Below are 14,976 nucleotides of genomic sequence, written 5' to 3' on the forward strand. Positions count from 1 at the left end.
TCGGCGCTGGGGCGGGCGCTGCTGCCGGACAGCTGGACGCACAGGTGAGCGGCACATGGCGGCGCCGGAAGCCCGGGCCGGGCCTCAGCGCCCGGGAACCTGCCCCGGGTCTCGCACTCCCGCGGCGTCCGAAGTAACCTGTTCCAGGTCCCCCGCTCAGGCCTGGCCAGGGCTGACCTTCCCCGGGCTCTCCAATCCGGCCGGGTCCAGAGTAACCTGCCTCGGTCCCCGGTCTCCAGCCGGGCCCAGGCAGACCTGTTTCGAGTTCCGCTCTGGTTGGGTCCGAGTGATCTGCTCAGGATCTACTTCAGGCCGCGTCTTAGGTCACCTGCCCAAAGTCCCCTTCTGGGCGTGTCCGAGGTGACCTACCGTCGGGGGTGACCTGTCCCCGAGTGTTCCTCCAGCTGGGTCCGTGCCCTGTTCAAGCCAGCTCCGAGGTGATCCGCCCGGGATCCCCTCTGGCCGATCCATCCTCCTGCCCCACCGCCCACCTGTGGTCCCAGCCTCTGGGCATTCCCCCCCCCCCCCCCCCCCCCCCCCCCCCCCGTCCCCCCGCCGTCCCCATTCATGCCCACTAAACCGCGGGTTCAAATTTCCCCGTGTCCAGGGACTCTGAAAAGGGCAGGGTCTGAGCTCCCGGAGTAGAGACAGGATTTTTGCTTCCAATTGGGAACCCCGCACTCGCTGGCGATTAAGATTATTCAGGAGACAGGTTGCGTTTTGTTTTTCCTTCTTGCATTGCCTGTAGCTGAAACTGACTTGTTATGTAACTCCACAGCTCTGCCTTGGAAAAGTTAGGTTTGAGTTTGTTCCTCCAGTGGGGGTAGCGATAGTGGATTTTGTTTTTAGTGATGTGAAGGTATTTAGGTATTTTAAGTTTGGGCTTGGGTTATGATAAGTATGAGGCGCACACTTCCTGAACCTAGGTCCCAGCCCTGGAGTGGCAGAGGGGACCGGCTGGGGTTTGGGGCTGGGATCCCTTGTCACAGATGTTCTTTGCCATGCGGAGCTACCGTCAGGGCTGGGGGAGCCACCCCATCCTCAGCCAGAGTGAGCTCAGACTCTGTCCTTGAGAGAGGAGGGCTTGCATTCGAGTTGATTGAGTCACTCTCGTGGGTAGACCACCCACTTGGATTTTCTTTTAGCCCCTAATAGAAGCAGAAAACATTTGACTCATTCTAACCCCAGATTCCTTAAAAATAGATGCCTCATGAGTGGAGCATCAGGGAGACCAGGTGTGCAAGTATGTGTTTTTCTGTTTGGTTTACATATGGTGGAGGAAGGAGAGAGGAGAGGGTGTGCCTGGAGAAATGAATGAGCCGTTGGAGGCTCATGATGACACCTGTAGAGACCTCTTTGTTTCATCTGTGAAATGGGGATGTAGGAGGTTTATTTTTGTTACTTTTGAACATACCTGAAATCTGGACTCCTGTTTGGACGGACTGGAAACCTACATGAAATCTGGGCTCAAGTTTGGATGGTAATCGTTTTATTGCAGATTCTTTTTAAACTGTATCCAGTATAAAACAGCTCTGAGTTCTAGTTTTGTTCCTTATATTCTGTTTGCGATTAATTACAAGGCATGTCCGTCTCTTTTAGTTGAAACAATCTAGCTATTTTTCTGCACCTGAACACTGAGCTGTGTAAAGTAAGAGCCTTAGAACTCTCCACCAGAGGTAAATGTTGCAGTTGAGCTCTCTCGCGTTCTGATGACATCAGAAGGGTTTATCCTTCTGTACTTTTAATTAACTCAGATGACCCACTCACCTGTAGCCTAACTTTGTGTTTGGTGAATGGGAGTAATATCCTTTCTGTCGCAAGAGAAGGCCCTGAATTTGGGGGCAGGAAAGTCTGAATAGAATTGAAAAGTGGGGGGAAAATGTTGATTCTTTCCTGTGCCAGTTGGTGGCATTGGCTGCCTACAACATTTGGGATTTTCCTTATTTGTCCTCAAGAGTTGGCTGTATAAACTAACTGTACGATAGGGTTTTCAGAAAGACTCAAAAAACCCGTTCTGAATGCCTTTTGATTTTATCTCATTGGATGAGTGGCTGTAACTTACCAAGTGCTGTGCAGCCACTTCTGTTTCACAGCTTTCTTGAGATAGAATTCATATACCTTACAGTTTGCCCACTTAAGTGTACAGTTCAGTGGCTTTTAGTGCATTCAGAGCAGTGCAGCCATCGCCATCATCAGTTTTTGGACATATCCACCACCCTAAAAAGAAACCCCATACCTCTTAGCTTGTCAGTCCTCCTTTCTCCAACCCCAGGCAGCCACTAATCTTTCTGTCTCAGGTTTACCTACTGTGGACATTTGATATAAATGACAATAGGTGGTCTTTTGTTTTCAGGGTTCATCCATGCTGTAACCTGTATCTGCTCCCATTGCTTTGTTGACAGAATAATACTCCACAGGACAGACAGACAACACTTTGTTTATCCACTTGTCTGTTGGTGGGCGTTTGGGTTGTTTACACTTTCAGCTATTCTAAGTAATGCTGCTGTGAAGATTCATGTACAAGTTTCTGTGTGGCTGTAGGTGAAATTGCTGCGTTGTGTGGTACATCTATGCATAACCCTTTCAGGAGCTGCCAGACGCCTTCCTAATGTGCACTTTTGATACCAGTTTTGCTTAGTTGGTTTTACCTGAAAGTTTGTTTAAAGCCAGAATGTGTGTCCCTGCCAGGGTAGGAGAGTGGCACAGGGGTGACCCCTGCTGAGCTCCAAGTTGGTTCAGATAACATTTGTTTTGTTTATGAAATAAAACTGATATTTATCAACGCCTTCCAGATCCTGGGATGAAAAGTGCGGACATAATCCTGCCAAGTGTTCTTAAGATACAAGGGACAGTGTTCTTTTGCCTATCTGACTCTTCCTGGGCCCGTCACCTACCCCTCAAAGGGCAGGGAAAGGTAATTTCAGAAGTGCTTTGCATGATAGCTGGTGTTATAAAACTTGTGCCCTGTCCTAGTTGGAATATTTCCTTTTGATGGTTGCTGCTGTCATGTTTTTTCCAAATATGGGAATTATGGTAAAAATCTAAGAGTTGGGAACACTACCAGCCAGAAAAAGGAATGAACTGTTGATACACAGAGTGATGTGGATGCATCTCAGAATAATTGTACTGGGTAAAAGAAGCACTCTGATATTAAAAAGTATATACCTTGTGATTCTGTTTGTATGAAGCTCTAGAAAATGCTAGCTAATAGTAATAGATAGTAGGGTAGTGATTGGGAGGAGGAGGAGGAAGGAAAGGAGGGAGGGTGACAAAGGGCATAAAGAGACTTGATGGTGGATGTGTTCATTTTCTTGATTGGGTGTTTACATACATTGATGTATGACCATTTATAAAACTGTATGCTTTAGGGGTGCCTGGGTGGCTCAGTCGGTTAAGTGTCCGGCTTTGGCTCAGGTCATGATCTCACGGTTTGTGGTTTCAAATCCATGTCGGGATATGTGCTGAACGCTAGCTCAGAGCCTGGAGCCTGCTTCAGATTCTGTGTCTCCCTCTCTCTCTGACCCTCCCCTGCTCGGACTGTCTCTCTCTGTCTCTCAAAAATAAATAAAAAATATAAATTTTTTTTTAAAACTGTATGCTTTAAACATGCACTGTTTATTGTGTGTCAGTTACACCACAATGAAACTGGAAAGAAAGACCACATGGAGATACCACTACCCACTCATAAGAGTGGCTCAAATTTTTTAAAAGGCTGGAAAGCCACTTGGAACTTTCATACCTTGCTGATGGAATGCTCCCCCCATACCTCTGTGGTCCAGCAGAGAAGCGAAGGCAGTTGTCCACACTGGGGCTGCTCTGAGTTTTCACAGCTGACTTGTTCTTGAGAGCCCCAGACTGGAGACAAGACTGGTGACCGTCAACAGGTAAATGGATAAACAGAGACTCTTCATCAGTTGAGCTTCTTTTTCCTCTTCAAGTGGTGGATACCTGAGTAGAGTTGCTACCTAGTCTTGAGAATTGATCATGGGAGTCTGTCCTAACATATTCTTGGCCATCCATGTAAACAGGTCATCATCTGCTTACTGGCCTGTAGTTTATGAAGAGGAGGAATGAGTTCAGTACAGTTTAGGGGTATCTGTAAATGGTGAGTTTAAAATTTGAGTGGGACTTTATCCATCTGGCTTTGTGTACACTCAGTTCAGCGGTGATATAAGCATACCTTGAGAAAATTGGAGACAAGACGCTGGTAATCTTGCAGGAGCTCTGGCCAGTGTTCATTCAGCACTTTCCCCTTATTGGATTTCCCAGGTTTGTTTCCAGAGGGTTAGGACTCAATGGACGATTAGGTGAGAGGAAGGGCTTACATGTCAGTGGTGAATAAGCAAAATGACTTCTTACTCTGTTCACCCCAATTTCTTAACCCAGATTCAGTATGACTGGGGGCAAAGTTAACACTTGAACAATACCAGTATTAACTTAAAACCAAAGTTCTTTCTCACTCTGGCTCCCACAACCAAAAAAAGGAGACCTCTTTCTAGTAGCTTTGTTGAGGTATGATCACATACTGTAGAGTCTTGTGTGTAGATGTGAATTCAGTGTTTTTCTAGTAAATATGCAGAGTTGTTCGACCGTTACTCAGTCATCTTTAATTCTTTTTAATGCCTCTTTTTCTTTCCTGCTCCTGCATTTTTGCTCCTGTTTATCTTTGTAGTCTCTCATCAGCAACTCTAATGTAGGGAAATGGAGTGACCCCCAGCTCAGCCACTCCCAGTCACATATTGGGGAGATTTGCCACTCTATATGCTGGGCCCTCCTCGTGGGTGCAGAGTCGGGAACCGAGGCCTGGCCACGCCCCTTTCACGGTGAACCTGGGAGCCCTCATATAGCTGTTCATGTTTACTTTTGTCCCCACTGTACTGGCTGTCAGGCCAACCTCTTCAGCCTGGTCCTTGTTTCCTGCCCTTCTCTGTAGTTCCTGCTTCCTTGCCTTGCTGTGCTCTGTGAGAGCTGGGGGTCAAAGTGAGTCCTTTGCCATCTGTGGCTGCTTTGTTAGAAATGACAGGTGCTGCTCAGACTGCGATTGACCTTTGGGATCATGAGGGCCCAGAAGAGGGAGTAGTCTGCCCTGCAGAGGGAAAGCCTTTGTGAGCGGTGTTTCTCGAGTTCAGGAAGGCATGCTGCTGGGCAGAGAGGTGGGCATTGAGCGCCACACCTGGCTTGGTGTGGAGGCAGAGTGGGTGCAGGCAAGGGCTCGTATGTTATGCTGGGGGCTCGGGCTGGATCCTAGAGCCTCATGGAGCTGCTGAGGGGATACTGTGACCTCCATGAGAGGAAGGGCCCTTAGATGGCAGGTAGGCCTGGCAGAGTGTGGACAAGGCCAGAAGGGGCACTCCGGCAGAGTGCACTGTGGTCGGATAGGTACCTGTGCGCGCTGGCACATGTGTACATACGTGAGTGTGTGAACTACCACAGTACCAGGCAGCCAGAGTGGCCACTCTTGCTGCGACATGTTAACTGCGCTGGATACCCTGTTTCCCCTGAGTCTTCATAAGGAATTACGGCTAGAGCAGACTCGAGTTCCTGTCTGTGGTTTTTGTCAGGGCCCGTGATCTCCCAAGGCTGAGGCAGGGCTCCTCTCTGATGGGATGTATTGGGTGGGGTTGGTGCTGGTCAGCAGACTCTTTGGAGACACTGCTCTGACCCGGAGAGGCCCCCCCAGAGCAGCATGCACAGAGGCTGGAGGGAGCGGAATCTGGGCAGTGGCTCTCAACTGAGGGGCAGTTGTGGTTGTTGCCTTGGCAGGTGGTCCTGCAGTGGTGCCGGATAGTCCTGCCTGCAGAGAAAGGTCATGACTCCCAGTTCTTCTCAGTGGGACCCAGAACAGAGTGTGGCCTGGAAGGTGTGGAAGGGCAGGAGTCTGGCTTGAGTCTTTCGGACTTCATTTTCCAGGTCTCGGTCTTTCGGACTTCATTTTCCAGGTCTCGGGGCCCTGCTTTCAGGGGGTCTTTGAACTCTTCTTGGCAGAGGAGCTTTCCTTGAGAGCAGCATCCTGCTTCCTCTGGTAAACATGGGGATGCTGGGTCCTGGGATCCATAGCTGGGAAAGGTCATTGTGCCTGTTTATATGCGTCAGTCTGGTAGCAGCTTGTGAGCTGGACCACTGAGCCAAGCTGGGCTTTCGTTGGATCCCTGCAGACTGTTGCCTGGATGGCTTCTAGACCTAGGCTGCTTGCTGAGCTCTTTGGGCAGCCCTTTGTCACAACCGAGGATGGCACTTCGTGTCTACTTAGCTTCTTGCAGAGCTCAGCTGCCAGGGATGCCAGTGACTGGAGAGGTAGCTCTCCACATCCTGGAATAGAAGGCATTCGGCCAGAGCTGTGCTTGCCTCCCATCACTCTTTTTGAGGGCATGGCTCCTTGAGGTTAACCCGGACTCCAGGAGGCTACCTTGTCCATCTGTATTGTGCAGAAATGTTGGTTATGGATTCTCTGCAGTAAAGAAAACAAACCCTGCCCATCCATCTCCTCAGTTCAGCAGTTTTGAAGATTGTCCTCTGCCACTTTAAAACAAACAGATCCAACGCGTTATTTCACCCTTCCCTCTGAGGTTGAGCCATATGAGTTAGCTCACCACAGTCATTTTGACCTACCATATTTACTATGCATTTCTAGAAACAAAAAGGCATCTTTCCGTAATAGTCAATACTGCTGTTGTCAGATGAACAGCACTGACCATAGTTTTTTGGAATCATCTAATCCACGGGGCTTCCCTTTCTCCACAGATGCTCACTCATCAGAAAATGTCTTGACTTGGTCTGACCCTCAGTGAGGTCCAGCATTAATGTGATGGTCATGAATTCCGGCTTGCTCTCCAGGGCAGTCCCTCCCTCTTCTTTTCATGCCACTGAGCTGGGGTCCAGTCTTATTGTCCCGTGAGGTCTCCTGGCTTCTGGACTGAACCCCTCATCACACTCTGGCTTCTCCCTGCAGGTGTAGAGTGGGCTCCTTTGAGAGTAACGTTCCTGAGGCTGGACATGCAGGGGCAGCCCAGGTTGAGGTGGGGACGCCTCAGACACATCAAGGACACTGAGCACCGAAATGAACCACAGGGCTGGACTCAGCATGCTGACCAGAACAAGGGTCCATTGTAAAGGGGGGGGGGCCGGTGAGGATCCTTTTTATCCAGAATCTGGGGACTGCTCTATTGAGTGGAACCTGAGAAGGTGTTTTCGTAGGTTAGAAATGTTTGAATGTCAGCAGTTACAGGTGGTTAACGCTAATGGATTAAAGAAGGCTAAGAGACATAAGTAGCGTGTGTTAACTTGGTCTTGAATGTAAAAAACTAGAAAGGACGTTAGGGTATTAGGGAATTGTGTTTGTGCTTATTAGATAGTAGTATTTAAAAAAAAAAGTTTTGGGGGGGCGCCTGGGTGGCTCAGTTGGTTAAGCCTCTGATTTTGGCTCAGGTCAGATCTCACATTCGTGGGTTCGAGCCCCGCGTCAGCCTCTGTGCTGACTGCTAGCTCAGAGCCTGGAGCCTGCTTCCGGTTCTGTGTCTCCTTCTCTCTCTGCCCCTCCCCCTCTCATGCTCTGTCTCTCTCTGTATCAAAAATAAATTTAAAAAACATTTAAAAAAAGTTTTTTTATGTCTTTTATTTATTTTTGAGAGACAGTGAGAGACAGTCCGAGCAGGGGAGGGTCAGAGAGAGAGGGAGACACAGAATCTGAAGCAGGCTCCAGGCTCTGAGCTAGCTGTTAGCATAGAGCCCGATATGGGGCTCGAACCCACGAACCCGTGAGATCATGACCTGAGCTGAAGCCGGACACTTAACTGACTGAGCCACCCAGGTGCCCCTAGATAGTAGTAGTATATCAGTTTTATCAGCATTATTCTCGAGCGTGAGCCTTGTATGGTGATTATAGGGAGAAAGTGCTTGTCCTGGGGCCTGCGACTCTGAAATGGGTCCGGAAAGTAAGTAAGTAAGTGTGTGTGTGTGTGTGTGTGTGTGTGTGTGTGTGTGTGCGCGCGCGCAGCAGGAGAGAGCAAGCATGGCAAAGCATGAGTGGCTGGTGGATCCAGGTGATGGGTGTGAGTTGTTCATTCCTTGTAGTTTGGAAACTTTCTCAAAAGCTGGGGGGAGGCCAGAACTTCTTTAGCCTTTTCCAGAGGTGAGGTTCAGCCACTCCTCTCTGCCTTACCCTGAGGGAAAGGTGATTGCCCACTCTATTTTTACTTAAACCTCAGGATAAAAGAATACTTCATTGATGAGTTGATGAGTTATTTTACATTCCAGCCTTTATGTTTTTGAATGTGAATATATATTCATTTAGTCTACACTATGAGGGCCTCCTGGGGTGTGGGCTCATTTCTAGGTCCTGGGGTCATAGTTGGGACCCCTGCATTGGGGCTCCACACAGTGGAAGCCTCCAGACCTAAAGGACCAAGAGCCAGCTGTCCAGAAGCCAAGGGACAGTGAGCGCAAAGGCCCCGGAGCACTGGCAGACTCAGGGACTGAGGGACTGAAAGGTCTGTTTCATGCTACGTGGTACGGCGCTTATGAGGTTTGGAGTAGAAGACTGTGGTCTAAAAGTTCTTACCAGCACATTTAGGAGTGATTTTTGAATTTACATGCTTTTCCTCTGTGGGACTGAAGCAACCTTTCTTCCTGCTACTCTGATGTGCACAATGAATTCTATAGTTGCTTGTATGAAGCTGTCCCTGAGCCGAAAACGCCTGCAGACCTTGATCAGTTCAGCAGCTCATAGATGTACTTCAAATAGTACTCAGAGCGGAGGTGAAGAGGGAACTGTTTCCCCAGTGATGTGGTGCCTGGGAGTGGGCTCAGGGTGCCTGTGGGTGCAGGGGCTGCTGCCTTTCTGAGCCTTGTGGGCTGCAGGGGTTCTGGCTGGAGGTGAGGTGTTGATAACCTCGGAGGACCTCAGTCCTGTTCTGGCCAAAGCCAAGGCCCCTTCACTCCTCCTGTCATATCACCTGGCATGGATTGTGGACTTCTCTGTGCTGGGCACTCTCTAATTAGAGCTTTGTTTTTAACTAATTTAATTATAGTTTCTAAGGTTAATGTATTTTTGAAGTTAATGTTTTTCTTAAAACTTTCCAGAGAGTAGAGGGAGAAACTCACAACCCGGTTATAGAAGTCAGTTTGTGTTGTGGCCAGATCATAGCTGGGCAGAGTGGGGCAGAGTGGGAGCTGGGAGTGTGTGCACATGTGTGTGGGCACATATATATTATACGTTCCTTACCAGGAGGCTGGCGGGCTACTGGGCCTTGGAGAATCTGGACTCTTTTCTCTGGCCTCCCCAGCTTTAGTGGAGGTGTGGAGAGTTTGCCTGACCTTGTATCTGTATCGTCTTGCCTCCCAAGAGTTCTGAGAGTAGATCTGTATTTCTTTCCCCGTTATTAACCTGAAGGGGTAAGTGTGGTGCAGGGTGGGTCCCGATGTGGCTGGTCAGGAGGTGAACTGTGGGGTGTGAGTCCCAGATGACACAGGAGTGGGTAGGAAGATGGGGCCCAGGTGGTATGCACTTTTCTGTATTACTGTGTGTACTAATTCTGGTGTTTCAGGAGAGTAAAGCTTCAAATATCACCAAGAGCATTTCTTTACAATGTAAAAGCTTATGCAACCTAATAAGGTATTTTAAGAGTTCTTCTATATAAAGAATCTGTAAACATTTTTTTAAAGGGCTAGATAGTAAATGTTCTAGACTTTGTGGGGTAGGAAGTAAAATTGAGAATATTATTAGGTATTTAATCCAACCATTTAAAAATATAAATATGGAGGAGGATACCTTGGTGGCTCTGTTGGTTAAGCCTCTGACTTCAGCTCAGGTCATGATTTCATGGTTCATGAGTTCGAGCCCCACTTCAGGTTCTGTGCTGACAGCTCAGATCCTGGAGCCTGCTTTGGATTCTGTGTCTCCCTGTCTCTCTCTGCCCTGCCTGCACTTGGTTTCTCTCTCTTTTTCAAGAATAAATAAATGTAAAAAAAAAAATTTTTTTTTTTTTTTAATATGTACCAGGGTGCCTGGGTGGCTCAGTCAGTTGAGCATCCAACTCTTGATTTCAGCTCAAGTCATTGTCCCAGGGTCATGGAATCAGTCTCCAAACCTACATAAGATAAGATTCCCCCCCCCCCTCACCTGCTCATGCTCTCTCTTTAAAAAAAAAAAAAAAAAGTAAATACTATTCTGAGCTTGAGAGGGGGGCCTGCATGATGATTCCTTCCTGGACCACCTTCTTGGCCCTCTGATGATCCTAGGTGGGTTTGTTTTTTTTTTCCAGTTTATTTTGAGAGAGGCAGAGCTTGAGCAGGGGAGGGGCAAAGAAAGAGAGGGAGAATCCCAAGCAAGCTCCATGTGGTCAGTGTGCAGAGTCCGACATGGGGCTTGAACCCATAAAACTATGGGATGAAATCAAGAGTCAGATGCTTAACCAACTGAACCACGCAGGTGTCCTAACCCTGGGTTTTAAGGTGTTTTTCTGCTGAGATTGGATTGGAAAAGTAGCACATTCTCTTTGGAAAGATGAAAGCTGACCAGAGCTAAGTCATAAAAGGTGTCAATACCCATTTACCTAAGCTCCAGATACCAGATCAAATGGAAAGAGTAGTTTGTTTTTTAAAGTTTATTTATTTATTTTGAGAGGGAGAGCACGAGCAGAGGAGGAACAGAGAGGAAGAGAGAATCCCAAGGAGGCCCAGGTTCTTAGTGCAGAGCCTGTTGTGGGGCTTGAACTCATGAACCGTGGGACCATGACCTGAGCTGGATGCCTGACTGAGCCACCCAGGTGCCCCTGGAAAGAATAGTTTTAGATCAAGTAAAAAGTTTGCCTTTCATAATATTCTCAGAAACTTTGTTACCTTAATTACTTGAGGAACCAGTTTATTGACCTTAAGAGTTTAAATGGGATCACAGGTGTCAATTTCTATTTTTTTCTTTTTTAATTTTTGAGAGAGCATGAGCAGGGGAGGTGCACAGAGAGGGGACAGTGGTGCATTTGGGTTTTAAAGTACGAGGGTATCTACAACTGTGTCTGTAATGGTCTCAGCCCAGATCAGAACCCCATTTCACAGCTTCTGTCACTACTTTAATGTACAGCAGAGCATCTGATGTGGGGCCTCAAATTCAGGAACCTTGAGATCGTAACATGAGCCACTTTATCGTTTGAGCCACCCAGGTACCCCTGCAGGTGTCCATTTCTAATTTCTGCCTTTTGCAGCATGATATGTATATACGTATACCTCCTTCACTGCCATAAGATGAAATCCAGGTACCGTAACCTGGCCACATGCTTTTAGAAAACCAACATGTGGGTGCCTAGGCACAGTCACATCAGGAGACATTGGGAGCCAGCAGTGCTGGCCCTGGTGGCAGTCTCACACTAGCGTTGCCACTGCATGTTTCTTTTCTTTCCTTTTTTTTTTTTACATTTTATTTATTTTTGAGAGACAGAGACAGTGTGAAAAGGGGAGGGGCAGAGAGAGAAAGAGACGCAGAATCCGAAGCAGGCTCCAGGCTCTGAGCTAGCAGTCATTAAGTTGGCTATTAAAAAAAAAAAAAAACCCAGAAGAATGATAATGAGTATCATTGAGACTGTGGAGAAATTGGAACCCTTGTGCACTGTTGGTGGGAATGTAAAATGGCATAGCCTCTGGAAAATACTATGCAGTGCCTCAAAAAAGTTAGACGTAGAATTACCATAAAATTCAGCAGGTCTACTTCTTTTGGGGTATATCCTCAAAAGAATTGAAAGCAGAGACTTGAGATATTTGTATACCATGTTCATGGCAGCCAAAAGGTGGAAGAAACCCAAGTGCCCCCTGAAGAATAATGGGTAAACAAAATGCGTATCCATACAGTGGAACGTTATTCAGCCTTAAAAAAGGAAATTCTGACACATGCTACAACATGGATGAGTCTGGAGGATGTTATGCTATGTGAAATAAGCCAGTCACAAAAAGACAAATACTATGAGACTATTTCTATGAGATCTCTAGGGTCGTCAGATTTTCAGAGAGAGAAAGTAGAAAGGTGGGTGCCAGGGGCTAGGGGTGGGGAATGGAGAGTTGGTAATGGGTACAGAGTTTCAGTTTGGGAAGATGAAAAAGTTCTGGAGATGGGTGGTGGTGACGGTTGTAGAATAATACGAATTTAATGCCACTGAGCTATACACTTAAAAATGGTTACAATGGGGAGCAGTTTCTGGGGGACTCGTTGGTTAAGTATCCAACCCTTGATTTCGGCTCAGGTCATGATCTCACAGTTTGTCCGGCTCTTCGCTGACAGCGTGGAACCTGTTTGGGATTCTCTCTCTGCCATTTGCTTGCTCGTGCACAGTCTTTCTCTTTTCCCTTTCTCTCTCTCTTTCTCAAAAATAAATAAGTATTATAAAAATGGTATCAGTGGTACATTTTGTTTTACGTGTACTTTACCTTAAACAAAAAAGATCAGGGATTCACAAAGAAGTGCTTGTGATTATTATAGTACCGTCTTTTTTGCATTAAAATCCAAATGTTGATTTTTTTTTTTTTTTCAAACAAAGCATAGTTTCTTTCATTTGGTTGTTGCCTGCCTGAAAAAAGTACATTAAAGTAGTGGCAGAAGCTGTGAAATGGGGTTCTGATCTGGGCTGAGACCATTACAGACACAGTTGTAGACACCCAAATGCACCACTGCAATTTCCAGAAAGCCCCCTGGGAGCAGCACTGCCTGATTTCCCCTGTGCACATGCCTGAGCGCGTGTGCGCATGCACACACACATACACACACCCACACCCATCCCAGCTCCACATCCCCAAGAGAACTGGTGTCTTTAGAATCTTACAGGTGACGTGGCTGGAGCAATGGATAGGGAAGGGCCCCGTGGCCACTGCTGGCTTGAGCTGCACTGGCCTGAGCTGGCCCCACATGGTGTGACTCTTAAGTGGCAGGGACTTGGTGGGCGGGGGGGGGGGGGGCAGTGTCAGATCCTGTCTCACAGCTCAGAGAAACCTGGTGCCTGCCCTGGGGCTCCCATCATTCATTCCTCCCTGTCCTCACCACTGCTTTGACACTCCCCCTGCCTGACCCAGCCTCATATGGGAGATGTGTCATCTCCTGCCTCCTGTTGGGGGATGGGGAGATGACAAGGACTGTTCACTGCTGTCTGAGGTTCCTGGGGTGGCTTTAGGAATGCCCGTTAATCTCTGGCGGGTTGAATCCATGTGCCTCTGAATGGAAATGTGAGTTCAGCAGAAGTGCCTGCGAAATTCGTGGGTTATTGTTAAAGTTGCCTTTTGGTATGTTTTTGCTGTTGTAACATATAAAAGGTAATATATGTAGTACAATTGTAGCCTGAGTTTGGATGGTTATCCTGACATTGAACTACTAATTCATAATGAAGAAGGCTGCCCTCTGGAGAGAGAAACTGGCCGTGGAGGAAGTATGTGGACCAATGAGAGAACTGCTCTCCCACATCTCCAGTGGACACAGCCTTTACTTCTGGTGCTTAGGCTTTGGTGGGATTCCAGGCCCTCTGGCCAGACAGTGCAGCTGTCCCCAGAGGGGATTGCAATAACTTTGTAAAAAAGTCATCCTGCTCTTTGTGACCCTCAGTCACGGGAACGAAGCGTTTTCCTCAGCATCCTGTTTTGGTCATGGCTCTGTGACCAGATGGGGTTGGACTTTGATATGCAGGAGGCAGGGTGGATGACCTAGGTCACCAGCACCCTGCTTTTATCCAGGTGGGTTAAATAGGGTGTAAAAAGTCCAGTCAGAAGACACCGAACTGTCTCAAAGCGGAAAGCAGGCCAGCACTTGTGGGAAGGTCGGCCTTGGCTGCTCATTTGAGGGGAGGTCATGGGCCTGGGCTAAGGCCTGTAGGCTGCAGCCTTGCGTGGTGATGGCCCTGTTCTGCTGTAGGTCGGAGGACCGGAGGGCATTCTGCAGAATGGTGCTGTGGATGACAGCGTGGCCAAGACCAGCCAGTTGTTGGCCGAGTTGAACTTCGAGGAAGATGAAGAGGACACCTATTACACGAAGGATCTCCCTGTGCATGCCTGCAGGTGGGTGGCAGAGGCTCACACTCCTCTTCCAGAGCTTTTTCATTTCAAGTGGGTTTCTGGCTTTAGAAGCCCATCTAAGACCATGGACTGTGACATTTGGTATTACAAAATAAGGAGGTTCTTTAGACCTGTGTATACATAGTCAGGAGCAGGATGCTGGGGTCAGCACGCACTGACACCCCTAATTCACCTAGAGGGCAGGGAAAAGACTTCCCTTCTCAGGCCTTGGGGTTGTTTCTGGTACCTTTCCTGCTCACTCATTCAAAATAACTCCTCACATTCGGTGAGCATTTAGGTTTAGAGGGTAAACAGACAGCTAAAACTTCTCTTACGGAGAGAGGTTTGATTGTGAGGTACTCTAAAATACCTGCTTCTCTGATGTGTTCAAAACTCCCCCAGAATTGGGGTTGAATAATCAGTGCGTAGACCTGTTTGTTGACCAAATTTGGAATTCTCATCTAGAGCAGGACCCATCCATCACATTTGGACTCTTTCTTGCTTCGTTACACGTCCGCAAGGAAACTGACACCAGAGAGGTGAAGTGATCTTGCTCAGGGCATCTGGCCAGTCAGGGCCATTTTAGGCCTGGTCCACGGCTTAGTCTTGCCCACCTCCCAGGCACACCGCCCCTCCAAAGTCTGCCCACCACAGGGCAGAGTGCCGCTCTTTCCCTGCTCTGTGGACAGACTTTTTTTTAAAAAAACTATTTTGGCTCTTTGTTTTTTACTTTATTTTGGCTCTTTTTTTCCCACTCTTATTTACAAAAATTTTTTTTAATGTTTATTTTTTGAGAGACAGAGAGTGAGCAGGAGAAGGGGAGAGAGAGGAGACACAGAATTTGAAGCAGGCTCCAGGCTCTGAGCTGTCAGCACAGAGCCCGACGCGGGGCTCAAACTCACGAACCGCGAGATCATGACCTGAGTCAAAGTCGGCCGCTTAACCGACTGAGCCACCCAG

At 47.8% G+C, this 14,976-nt stretch overlaps 1 protein-coding gene across 1 annotated transcript in view; it reads left to right on the forward strand.

Moving 5' to 3' along the window:
• Positions 1-5: 5 nt before the first annotated feature.
• The window catches only part of UPF1 (UPF1 RNA helicase and ATPase), a gene marked incomplete at its 5' end in the record, with an annotated part of 37,499 nt that continues 22,528 nt past the window's right edge, over positions 6-14,976 (forward strand). Inside the window, 2 exons of the mRNA XM_029917860.1 lie at positions 6-44; positions 13,877-14,019. Coding sequence (XP_029773720.1) covers positions 6-44; positions 13,877-14,019 — 182 coding nt within the window. The remainder of the gene's footprint in view (positions 45-13,876; positions 14,020-14,976) is intronic.

This window comes from Suricata suricatta, chromosome 12 (assembly GCF_006229205.1).
Source record: "Suricata suricatta isolate VVHF042 chromosome 12, meerkat_22Aug2017_6uvM2_HiC, whole genome shotgun sequence".
Lineage (NCBI taxonomy): Eukaryota > Metazoa > Chordata > Mammalia > Carnivora > Herpestidae > Suricata > Suricata suricatta.